General features: G+C 37.5%; 1 protein-coding gene across 1 annotated transcript; it reads right to left on the bottom strand.

Annotated features, from left to right (window-relative positions):
• Window positions 1-3,974: 3,974 nt before the first annotated feature.
• Window positions 3,975-11,491, bottom strand: LOC127428932 (ubiquitin-associated protein 1-like). Its single transcript, XM_051677619.1, has 7 exons — window positions 11,313-11,491; window positions 10,263-10,311; window positions 10,023-10,147; window positions 8,457-9,260; window positions 7,132-7,302; window positions 6,917-7,018; window positions 3,975-4,986 (listed from the first exon to the last, which is right to left on the bottom strand). Exons 2-7 carry the CDS (start codon window positions 10,300-10,302, stop codon window positions 4,846-4,848), a joined length of 1,383 nt encoding a protein of 460 aa, XP_051533579.1. The 5' UTR covers window positions 10,303-10,311; window positions 11,313-11,491; the 3' UTR covers window positions 3,975-4,845.
• Between the last annotated feature and the right edge of the window lie 1,851 nt (window positions 11,492-13,342).

Here is a 13,342-nt window from a genome sequence, read left to right as displayed (position 1 = left end):
TCCTGTGTGATCCAATCTGAGTCTTGTTATGATGATTTCCTCCCTTCTATTCCTTTCTTTATAGTTCTTTGTTATGACCGACTTTTGTATTTTTTGATATCCCCTTCCTTTCTGGTCTTCCTCTCACTTTTTCTGCCATATCTCCATTCTTTTCTTCTTAATATTCTTTTTCCTTCTCCTTTACCAAGTGGAACTGGTAATGTTACTTCCTTTTGCAATGCCCTTTTTGCTAGTTTATCAGCACACTAATTTCCTTTCAGTCCCTCATAAGCTGGTACCCAACAAAACTGTACATCAATACCACCTCTATGAAGTCTAAATAAACTGTGGTACAGTTCAATGAGTAAATCTTCTTTGACATTTGTTGTTGATTGTATGTTTCCAAGATGGTTATTGAATCAGGGCATATCACCACCCTATCTGGTCAACGTTCTACAGCTGCTCATGTCACAGATATTTTATCTTTTTTAAACTCATCCATTTAATAAATAAACTGTTAGTTTAGCAAAGAAATTCATATTTATAGTGTCTATTTGTCATCAAACTAATTTCAAGAATTTAAGCATTTATGGCATATAAACCATTGGATTAAAATGTTTTTAAAGGAATATTCCATGTTCAATACAAGTTCAGCTCAATCGACAGCATTTGTGGCATAATGTTGATTACCATAAAAATTTATTTCGACTTGTCCTTCCTTTTCATAAAAAAAAAAAAAAAACCCTCTCACTCACCTCAATCCGAGTGGTGGAGGACAAGTCTCAGTTGCCTCCGCTTCTGAGACAGTCAATCCACGCATCTTATCACGTGGTTCGTTGTGCATGACACCACGGAGACTCACAGCATGTGGAGGCTCATGCTACTCTACGGGATCCACACACAATTTAACACACGCCCCATTGAGAGCAAGAACCACTAATCGCGACAACGAGGAGGTTACCCCCATGTGACTCTACCCTCCCTAGCAACCGGGCCAATCTGGTTGATTAGGAGACCTGGGTAGTTTATATTTTTATTTTTCTACTTTTATTCAGATTGCTGAATGAGATGTGTCTTGAATTTCTAAATTAATTTTATCTATACCAAGAATATTGCCATGTAAAAGGTTTGAATTTCACTATGTGATGAAAATGTTACCACAATCTTAATTTACAATGCATATGTGTGCTGATGCACAAATAACTACTTTGTCTGTTACACAAAAAGCTGTTTAAATGATCACATTCATAAACTGGGGTATGAATTACTTTAAAGGGATAGTTCACCCAAAAATGAAAATTCTCTCATCATTTACTCACCCCCATGGCATCCCAGATGTGTATGACTTTCTTTCTTCTGCTGAACACAATCAAAGATTTTAAGAAGTGTATATCAGCTCTGTAGGTTCTTGCAAGTGAATGGGTACCAAAATTTTGAAGGTCCAAAAAGCATATAAAGGCAGCGTAAATGTTATCCATAAGACTCCAGTGGTTAAATCCATATCTTCAGAAGCAATATAAGTGTGGGTGAGAAACAGATCAATATTTAAGTCCTTTTTTACAATCAATTCCCAATTTCACTTTCTTCTTCTTTTGTTTTTGGCAATTCACATTCTTTGTGCATATCGCCACCTACTGGGCAGGGAGGATAATTTATAGTAAAAAATTACTTAAATATTGATCTGTTTCTCACCCAGACCTATCATATTGCTTCTGAAAATATGGATTTAACCAGTGGAGTCTTATGGATTACTTTTACACCGACCTTTATGTGCTTTTTGGAGCTTCAGAATGTTGGTATCCATTCACTTGCATTGTGAGGACTACAAAGCTTCATTTTTGTGTGAACAATCCCTGTAACGTTTTCTTTATTGCTGTTCACTTTCTGTTCTACTGTAGGTTTCACCAATGGCAATACCAGCAAATAGGTGAATTACAGTTCAGTTTTCTTTAGTGTAACATTCATCTCAGACACCATTTATACCTTAAGTTTTTCCCCCACCAATTACAGAGACAATTATTACTTATATAAGGTAGCCTACTCCATCATTACAAATACCAGTGACAGCCACATTTATTGTAAAGAAGAGTAAGTTTAATCATACTGAAGTCTGAAATGATTTAAAAGAAGACTGAACATTTTAAATCACATTTTAGGAGCAACAGGTCTCCATTCTGCTTAACCTATCAATCAGGTTCTTTAGCTGTACATCAGGACTTTTCCCCATTTACAATTATAACAATAGATCTGCATTTGAGTGCAGACTCCCTCCTCCTGACAGGCCAGAATGCTCTTTGTTATACAACCAACACTATGTATGCTTTATTCTTCTCTGCCTTTTTGACCTTGGTCTGTTCACCGACTTTGACTAAGGGATGCTGATACAAAAAAGTAGACCAGGAAGTACCCTGTACATCATGTCAGCATCACATGACACCTGTCAAGAACATGACCGGGTCATATTTCACTCCAAAATCAAAAGAAATGTTCATATATATATATATATATATATATATATATATATATATATATATATATATATATATGTTGCATAAAAAATTATGCGTATTTACAGTATGTGACCATGAAGATTTTTTTTTTTTTTTAATAATATCTCAATTATAGACCTACATATTGGTTAACATTTTAAAGTTTCTCAAACAGGCTTCATTTTCTTTATGCAAAATTTAATTTCTTATAATTTCTACATGAGAGTCACATGGATCAACAAGTATCCACACATTACAATTTGAAACTAGAGATTACTTTGAAGCAACACTGATAAAAATACATTGCACATGAAAAGTGAGCTTAAAGAAGCTGTTTGCATACCTACGATGGTGAAGAAAAAAAAAATGCACATCTAGCTGCTTAAGAACGCAGCACATTTATTCATAATGATGGGCCAGACAGGCTATCCAATATCTTAGATCTGCCCTCAAGAGTAGCACTTTTATTGAAACACATCACAGTTTTATATGTGGTATTTTTCAAAATTTACCCCCTCTCAGAGTAAAATGCTTAATATAATTTTAACTGTACCAACAGCAACCCACCCATGTTTCTCAGGACTGTCTCAAGTAAGCTATTAATGCCATCCTATACCAGGTAAGAGCCTCTTAAGCATAAAGAGTAAACATAATTATATTTAGGCAGGTTGTCAGTTTGTCTGCTTTAAAGACGTGTCAAATGAGTGTCTCTAGTACATGAAACATCCACATCATTTTAGGAGTGAATTCCACAAAACCTTAGACCCTACAATAAATAAATGCAAAAAAAATAGAAATGATATTTTGCATAAACAAAATGAAGGCTATTTTAATTTTCAGGACCAACCAACAAGACTTGTTGCATTGTGACATTATGCCCATGATGATTAAGGTATTTTTACACCAAACACCAAATGAAAGCAAATGAAGTTATTACTCCTTACTATATTAGGAATAATGATATACTGCATTATTTTAATTGTAAAGTATTTATACATCATGGTAGTACAGTAGTATTCATTGTACCATATTTATTTGATTTTTAATTAAAAAGAAATGTGTCTGGATTTTCAATATTGTGAATATGATGTTACAATGCAAAAGATCTTAATTGTCCTAAAATAGCCTTTATTGTCTTCTATAAAATTTCTGGTGCTTTTGAGGTGAAATATGACCTAGACATTTCTTCATGAGATTCCCCCTGTGATATCCAGTGTTTCAAAAACCTATATTTGAAACAGCCAAAAAGTGGGAGTCAGATATGCTTGATTACATTAATTCTACTTGTCAGAAAAACTCCCAAATTGCACAGATCTGCCTATTTTCCTATGTCTGAGGTGGAAACTAATATCTCAAGATTAAGTAAATTGGCCAATCACGTGTGAGGTAATCTGGAGATATTTGAAAAGACACACAGGTTTCCTATGGTGATCAAGGCTCTAAAACCAGCATTCACAGTCTTGCCTTCAGATCCATTCTATCTGGTACTTTTTAATCACATTACTGTTTGTTATTTTCACAATTTCTTTATTACAGATGGAAATTGACAGTGTATCTTTACAGATCTTTAAATATGTTTAAATTAATTAACATCTGTGATTCAGTGTGTCTGTGCAGTATTTGCATGTCAATTGTTCGAAAATGTGGTGGTATTGTTTAAATATTGCATTTGCCAGTTAATCTTGCCAAATGTGTTAATTCCAGGGCACAAGCCAACTGGGAAAAAGTGTACTGCAGTAATTCTTTTCTCCAAACTTACGTAATGGTGATTAGTTCTGTTAATGCAGTTCTTAACCATAGGGCAAAGAAACACAATCTATAAAAGGAGAAAATAAAGAAAGATAAAGTGTTTTTTTTGTCTGCCAAACATAACATATTAACAAACAAACAGTAAAGACAGAAACAGAGAGAGGGCACTTTTGTGGGTTCTCTGTTCTACCATGGGGTGTGTGTGAGTGCGTGTGCAGGTTTCAGTTCAGAAAGTCTGGGTCCAGCAGAATATGGCAGCGTAATAGCTTTGAGTGACACTCTTAGTCCATATTCTGCAAAACTGGGTTTCCAAGGGGCTCCGCCAAGTACAGCCTGTCACCATGGCAATAGAGAATCCAGCCAATCCTGATTCTCAGAACAGGGTTCAGGCTCCTCTCACTCATCACCATTCTAAGATCACTTAACAGACATACAGCTAAGGAGGGATCAATGCACCATTGTGTGGTGCTGTCAATCCCTACCCCAATAGGTATATCTTTATTAGGGAACATAATTCAGTTGTCCTGTCTCAGGGATAAGAGCATCACGCCCTCCCTCTCGCTCTTTTCATCTCTCGCTCTCATAGGGACAGGGAAGGGGTGGCTCTAGAAGGAGACACTCTTCAGGCTCAGCTCGCAGTCGCTCGGGCCATCAGGTCCTCCAGCGCTTTGTCCTGGTCGTTATTGTGCACCAGCAGTACCTCTTTAATAGTGTCTCTCTCAAAACCCATTTCCCCAAACCGGGACATCAGCTGCAAAAACTCTAGAGCCTAAAAGGAAAAAAAAAAAAAAAGTCTCATTAAACTTGACATATAAAAAATCTAATATTGAATAAAATTCACCATAACTGTTAATTTCTTATTATTTTTTAACTTATTATTTTTTAAAAAATTCTTAAGAATGTTCTAAACTGTCAAAGCTTATAGCTAGATACATTCTTACAAACTTTTTTGAATTTAAGAACTTTTAATTTTTTTCTTAAGACTTTCAGAATATACAATGGGGTCCAAAAGTCTGAGCTCACTAATGAAAATGCTTGAATTCTGGATTTGTTTAATTTACTACAAAACTTATTATTAAGACTTAATTTGAGGTTTTACTGTGGGTGGGGCAACCCAGTACAACGGCGCAGAAATAAAAACTAAGCGACCAACAAAATGTCCTGTCCATTGTTGTGGACAGTTAGGATAAAAAAAACAAAACAAATAAAACTACTAGATCTATCTCTTTTAATCGTTTGTCGCTTTATCTCTCATGTCGGGTCTGGATAGGATGATTTGTAGGGCTGTCAACAGGGCTGAGAATCCAAATTCAAAATTTTCACTTAAATATTGTGAAAACTTGAAATATAATCATATTTTTAAGGCATTATTTCAGTTAGGGGAAAAAACCACAGGATATCAGTGATCAGCAGATTTTTAAATCGACATTGTCTCCTAAAGCCCCGTTCACGTTGTCAGCGACTTGCAACCACAAAGCGACAGGAGACCATTCATTTTCAATGGGAGCTGGCGAGTTCGGCGACACGAGTGACAGCGCAACGGCATTCCATTGTAAGTGCCTCACTGTCACCCAGATTGTTGCTTTTTTAAAGAACATTTTTGTGGTAAACAATACGACACAAATACTGTTGATTCAGCTTAACTTGTATTAAACCTAGAATATTCCTTTTAGGTTTGATTAACATTCGAATTTCAAATCTGAATGACAGCCTTAAAATGGTGTAATGCTAGTTTGGCCCTTTATCAGACACTAAGGGTGAATTCACACTTGTAGTTCGGCATTTTTAACATCAATCCTAACGATACAAAACCAAAGGCATCAGGAAAAAGTCACAACCTGATTGGACAGCTTTCATGACGTATATTTTTTGACGGAACTTGCAGAACATCCAAAACAATGCTGGCTGCTGGGCGAAATGCGCTCGTTAGATTTATATATGTATATATGATGGTATTTTTACCAGCTGAGATCAAACGAAGAGCTAATAAAATGTGTAAAGGAGTCAAAATAGCGCCAGGAATTCCTCCGTTGCACACACAAACGAAGATATGCTGCAAGGACGGCTGACGGCGGTTCCGACGCCTGTGCCGAACTGTAATGGGCAACATAGCTCCTATGATGAGAAGAACCAGGTATGCTTGAGGTCAGTATTAGGCAAATTACTTCCTGTTTTTGGTTCGTTTAGACGTCTTTGGTCCATGCTGAGTTCATATATCAATCGAACCGCACCAGAGTTCTATTCAGGTGGTCTCGGTCCGCTTGTTTGGTGCGCACCAAGGTTCGGGTGACAGCGTTCACACTTGTTCAAATGAACCGCACTAACAGAGCAATCGCACCAGAGTTTGTTTTAATCGAACCAAACCTGCCAAGTGTGAACACACCCTAAGTAAACAGCAACTTTGTTTCTTCCACGTTTAACTCTGTAAGGTCAACTATCTGTTCTGAAATTACTTTCAAATTTCGAACAACACAAGCTGTGCGGAAATTATTTTGCCTGGCAGCCTATTGAAAAAAACAACAAAAAAACAGAGCACGCTGTGAATTATAGTGTCATGTTAACACTATTGGAAAAGTGTAGTTACAAATACATGAAAACATTATGCAAATTTGTTATTCAAATATTTATTTAGATATTTTTAGACATCTTCTGTGTAATTCAGTCTTTGTGTGTATTGGTGGCGGTTAATATTTGCTGACCTTTTCCTCCGAGCCCTGGTACATCTCCAGACACTCCTCCACAGTTGTGGCATCAAAGCCTTTATCACACAGTCGACTGTGGGTAAAAAGGTATTCCAGCACCTACGAGAAATAGCACAATAACAGAATAATTAAAGAGTTTGAGTTGCTAAAATGCATAACAGTAATAATAACCCTGATGCACACTACCAGGATTTAAAAGACTAAAAATTAACCTGTTCCACATTTTGTCCCTGTCTTTGCATGGCTTTGAGAACACCCTCATAAGTATAGCCCATGCCCACGATGGTCTCCACACACTGTCGTTCGCTGGCAGAGAGGCCGAGAAGAATCGGGGTAGCAGGTGAAGTTGATGGCGGATGGTTGAGTGCTGTGACAGAGTTTGACTGAAAAGACATTAAAAAGAAAAATCACACAATGGGCATCATTTCTTAAACATGAGCAGATCGAATTTATGTTAATCGACCATAAAACCATTTCTGAATTGAATATGATGATTTACGCAATGGGTCTAATATGTGAAAAACAAGCGGAACAATTTGCTGTGTAAATCGTCTGTAAAACCATTATTTCGTAAATTGTGTAGAATTTAATGCGCTAACTTGCACAAAAATGGTTTGGTGAATGATTTACACAGAAATTAGATCTGCTTGTGTTTTATGAATGAGGCCCATTTTACTAACAATTTGCACTTAATGGAATATTCTGTGTTTAATACAAGTGAAGCTCAATCCAACCAAATTGGCCCGGTTGCTAGGGAGGGTAGAGTCACATGGGGTAATCTCCTCGTGATCACTATAATGTGGTTCGTTCTCGGTGGGGCGCATGGTGAGTTGAGCGTGGTTGCCGCGGTGGATGGTGTGAAGTCTCCACACGTGCTATGTCTCCGTGGCAATGCGCTCAACAAGCCACGTGATAAGATGTGCGGGTTGACACTCTCAGATGTGGAGGCAACTGGGATTCGTCCTCCGCCACCCGGACTGAGGCGAATCACTACGTGTCCACGAGGACTTAAAAGCGAACTGGAAATTGGGCATTCCAAATTGGGAGAAAAACAGGAGAAAATCCACAAAACAAACAAACAAACATACAAGTTAAGCTCAATCATAAGCATTTGTGGCATACTGTTGGTTACCACAAAAAATCATTTCGACTCACCCCTCGATTATTAAAAAAACTAGTTAAAATAAGGCACTTACAATGAAAGTAAATGCGGCCAGTCCATATACGCCAAAATACACAAAGTTTAGCCACAAGATGTAAACATTATAAATGTTATGCAACATAACATGATGTCTTGTGACTATTTTTTTGAGAGAGTATTTATTTTAATGTTTAATGTTGACTCCATTTACTTCCTTGTAAGTACCATACTGTAACCTCGATTTTTGCTTTTTTGCTTTAAATAAAGGAGAAAGTCAAAATTATTTTTTTGTGGAAATCAACATTATGCCACAAAAGCTGTTAATTGAGCTTAACTTGTATTGAACCTGGAATATTCCTTTAAAATTGACTGATGTTTCTGTCTATTGTATAATACCTGTTTCGGTGTCCCATTTTGAGCAAAAGCAGTTTGCTCTTGGGGAAGTGTTGTGTTTGTATGTGGGGCTGTTCTCTGCAAGGATGGTGGTGTGCCATTGGACATGTTACGTGGGGGGTTTGCTGGGTAAATTCCGAGAGATGCTTCCAAGGGTGTGTCTCCTGGATCTGATAGCTTGGGGAAAGTCAGTAAGCGAATGTTACAAGGGCGATCCGCATCGATCTGTCCCCTGTGGTTTCCCACAACCCCACCCCGATCTAAGTCCAGGAGTCCAACCAGTCCATTGGGTTTATGGAAGATTCTGGCTTTGGCCTGAATGGGAGGCGTACTACTAGGAGAGGGGGGGTGAGGTTCCGTTTGAGGAAGTTGAGGAGGTGAAACTGATGACTGTGGTTGGCTCTGAAGGATATTCCGCAATTCCTCTTTGTCGTCCAGTGATTTAAGTTCAAGTTTGTCAAAGGGATCCTCCTCTCGCTCAAAGTCAGCTAAGTTTAGACTCTGCGGGGCCGGGTTGCTAGGTGCTGGTTGCGTTGGTCCAAAAGAAGGTGCTGGGAGTGGTGTAAGGATCTCATTGTGCCATAAACCAGCCAAAACGGGGTTTAATGCTGGTGGGGCAAGTTCCTGTTCATCAGAGGGCCGTGGTTTCTTTCCACCAACCAATCCGACATCTGCATCATGCGCAGCAGCCTGCCTCTCGTTTTCAGACTCCGCCCGTGCTGCCTCCACTGCTCGAGCCTCAGAAGCACGCGCACTGTCAAGATCCTCCCCCCATTGCACGCTCCGCCTCTCTAGACTGAAGTCATACTAAAGTGTACAAGAAAGTACATCAAATTAAATCCTTAATCACATTCAACACTTCATTGAACTTTCTGTACAGGAATAATTCACCCCCAAATTCTCTCATAATTTACTCTCCCTCATGCTCATCCCATATGACATTCTTTCTTCTGAACACAAATGAAGATTTTTAGAAACATATCTCAGCTCTGTAGGTCCGTACAATGCAAAATGGTGGCTAGAACTCTGAAGGTCCAAAAAGTACATAAAGGCAGCATGAAAGTAATCCATAAGACTCCAGTAGTTAAATCCATGTCTTCTGAATCGATATAATAGGTGTGGCTGAAAAAAAGATCAATATTTAAGCCCTTTTTTTTTTTTTTTTACTATAAATCTCCACTTTCACATTCTTCTTTTGATTTTGCCAATTTGCACTGTGTGTGCATATTGCCACCTACTGGGCAAGGAGGAGAATTTATAGTAAAAAAGGAATTTAATATTGATCTGGTTCTCACCCACACCTATCATATCGCTTCTGAAGACATGGATTTAACCACTGGAGTAATATGGATTACTTTTATGCTGCCTTTATGTGCTTTTTGGACCTTCAAAGTTCTGGCCACCATTCACTTGCATTGTATGGACCTACAGAGCTGAGATATTCTTCTAAAAATCTGTGCTTGTGTTCTGCACAAGAAAGTCTTGGGGGAGTTTTTGAGCTTTTTGGGTGAACTATTCCTCTAACATCTCATCATCAACATCACTGGAAGTTTTTGAGGAAAGTCATACTTGAAGTTCAGAGAGCATGGAATTACAGTCGGGCATGCAGAAGCCAATGGGATGACCCACTTTCGAGGGACAGCGGAATTTCTCATTGAGTTTGAAGGGAACATCCTCAAGGTAGCTGACGGGTCCTTGAAACAAAGTACAGTAACGAAAGTGCAGGGAAAATTATTCAACAAATCAACAATTTTAGAATGATGCAGTTTATATATATAAAAAAACAAGACAGATGATTGGCTGACTCACCGTTGTTGTGGATATCTGATCCAGACTTCCTCGAAGCCATTTAGAGTAACTAAGGGAATATACAAACAGCATTGCTGACACATATTGCAGATAGTGACCTATGCATCTCCCTAGTACTTCCCTTTTCTCTTTGGAAATTACCCGACATATAAATGACTAACTAAATGTAATATCTGAAAACAAAATCTTCTTAGGTTGGTTTTTTTTAATAACTTTTTTACTCAGTAAAAATGTGACAAAGACAAATAAGCAAAACTCTCAATTTTGTTTGTGGTAACTGCCAAACTGTTTTAATATAATTACATTAACAGAATATTAAAGAATGTCGACAGATAATTAGTACTGATTTTAAACACAAACGCTTCTCCAGAATATTCACACAAATCAAAAACGAAACTACGTCATCACCAAAAAAAAAAAAAAACAAACAAAAAAAAACAATAAAACAAACACACACACCTGGGTTTAGCAGCATTACAAGCACTGTTTGGATTTATTTTCAACTGAAAATCCAAACAAATGAGCTTCAACGTACATAGGACCTCAAAAAGGTTCATATAAAGAAACTTAAAAACTACTGCTAACCTACAACATGATAACCAAGAGACTAGCACAAGACTACATCACATGCTAAAACACACACTGATCAAACCGGTTCTGATATAATTTCACCGCTCATTTATTCGTCGAATAAAAAAAAATGGTTCATCAAAGTACATCGGCTGACCAGAAAAAAACTTAACAACATACAGCCACGTTTATTGCGTAATACGGGAATGACTGTCATACAGAGCTTTAATCGACAAAATTCATACAGACAGCAAGGTAGATAACCCTTACACCAGTTTTTTGTAATTAGAAATCTTTAAATATATTGATGAGACAGTTTGGTTTATGCAAAGACTCGATGGCTACAAATATAGAGGAAGACCAAAAAAACAAGCTGCTCAGTTTTGTTTCAGTTCTGTTTAGTAATGCGACCTAACAGGGCCCGACTTCCTCTGCCACCGCCCCTCAAACGGTCCCTGCGTGTCCCGCCGGTGTTCTTACCAGTGTCTGCTCTGTCTTCAGTCTCCAAATAGGTCTCTTACGTGTCCTCGGACATACAAGCTCCTGTTGACGCTCTCAGATGAGGAGATTTACTGAAAACCGAGTATGTTTCCTGCTTCATCGCGGAACGCCATCTTGGTTTGACCGCCTCCTTCGGTTCCTGTGTGACGACACGGGTTTCGCTGAATGACGATAGCTTCGACCAATCAGCGACGAGCTGTGGATTCGCGCTGTCATCTGTGTCGGACTTTACACATGGGTCCAGCACGGGCTTGAGTGCATAAACCTGAAAAATAAATATTGTGATCTGTTAAGTTTATTGGATATTGTTTGTTAGGAAATTGTTATGATCATTAATAAATAGAGAGATAAATAGAGAAGCTGCTCTTGTGCATAGCTTTAAAGGGATATTTCACCCAAACATTTAAATGATCATTTAGGCTCATTCTTCTTTTTTTTAAAAAGAATATCCCAGCTCTGTAGGTCCTCCCAATGCAAGTGAATGGGTACCAACATTTTGAAGCTCCAAAAAGTACATAAAGGCAGCATAAATGTAATCTATAAGACACCCGTAGTTAAATCCATATCTTCAGAAGTGATATGATGGGTGTGGGTGAGAAACAGAACAATATTTAAGTACTTTTTATGATGTATTTTCCTCCCTCCCCAGTAGGTGGCGATATGCACGAAAAATGTGAATTGCCAAAAACAAAAGAAGAAGAATATGAAAGTGAAAGTTGGGATTGATCGTAAAAAAGTATTTAAATATTGATCTGTTTCTCACCCACGCTTATCATATAGCTTCTGAAGATAAGGATTTAACCACTGGAGCCTTATGGATAACTTTTACGGTACTTTTATATGCTTTTTGGAGCTTCAAAGGTCTGATCACAATTCACTTGCATTGTGAAGACCTACAGAGCTGAGATATTATTCTAAAAATCTTCGCTTGTGTTCAGCAGAAGAAAGAAAGTCATGCACATCTGGGATGGCATGAGGGTGAGTAAATGATGAGAGAATTTTAATTCTTGGGTGAACTATCCCTTTAAGAAAAAGTACTGTGGTGGTGCCATATGGTACAGTGATGTTATCAAATGTTCATACAATGGTACCTTGATATATACCATGGTGCTGAATAATTACCATAAGCATATACCATGGTATTTACATTGTACACCAAGATACTTTCAAAGAATATAATGGTATTGCCAAGATAGATGTCCAAAAACATGGTATATGGTACGATATCTAATACAAATGGTAATTACTGGCAAAATAAATAAATAAATAAATAAATAAATAAATAAAATAATGGTAATGGTAAATACCCATCTCCCTATCACTGAAAAACATTGTTTATTAATATGTCATAGATCTGTTTCGTTCATTTGTGCACATGATGTACATTTGTGACATACACTCACTTTATCAGAACTGTTAAGCTCTTTAAAGAAATTAAGCAGATAAAAAGGACTGGTAAAATTCAGAAGGGCCATGTTAAAAAAAAAAAAAACTGCATCTAAAAAGTATGTATAAGTGGATACAAACATAAATGCATCGCATTTACCAGTCATTTGCATCCATAAAACAAAAAGGGTGCTGCTCCAGGCCCATGCTAAAGCCATAATATTTGATGCCGAATTTGAAGCCAAAAATGAAAATGCTGTCATCATTTACTCACCCTCATGTTGTTCTAAACCCAAATTACTTTATTTCTTCTGTAAAGAGCAGCGTCAACATTCTTCCAAATTTCTCATCTTGTTTTCCATGGAAGATAGAAAGTCATACAGGTTTGGAACGACATGTAGGGAAGTAAATGATGACAGAATTTTCATTTTTGGTGAACTAATCTTTGAAGGCTTTCTTGTAGGTAACACAAGTGCTGCACATTTGATGCCAGGCATGGATGACCCCCATGAACTCAACATAATTCCTATACCCATAAAAAATTGATAAAAAATTGATAAAAAAAGCATAGCTAAAATTCAGATCGTTATCCAAAGTGCCTGTGAGAAAGATTCTCAGTTTCT

This window comes from Myxocyprinus asiaticus, chromosome 38, assembly GCF_019703515.2.
Source record: "Myxocyprinus asiaticus isolate MX2 ecotype Aquarium Trade chromosome 38, UBuf_Myxa_2, whole genome shotgun sequence".
NCBI lineage: Eukaryota > Metazoa > Chordata > Actinopteri > Cypriniformes > Catostomidae > Myxocyprinus > Myxocyprinus asiaticus.
This window is presented reverse-complemented; position numbering and strand designations above follow the sequence as displayed.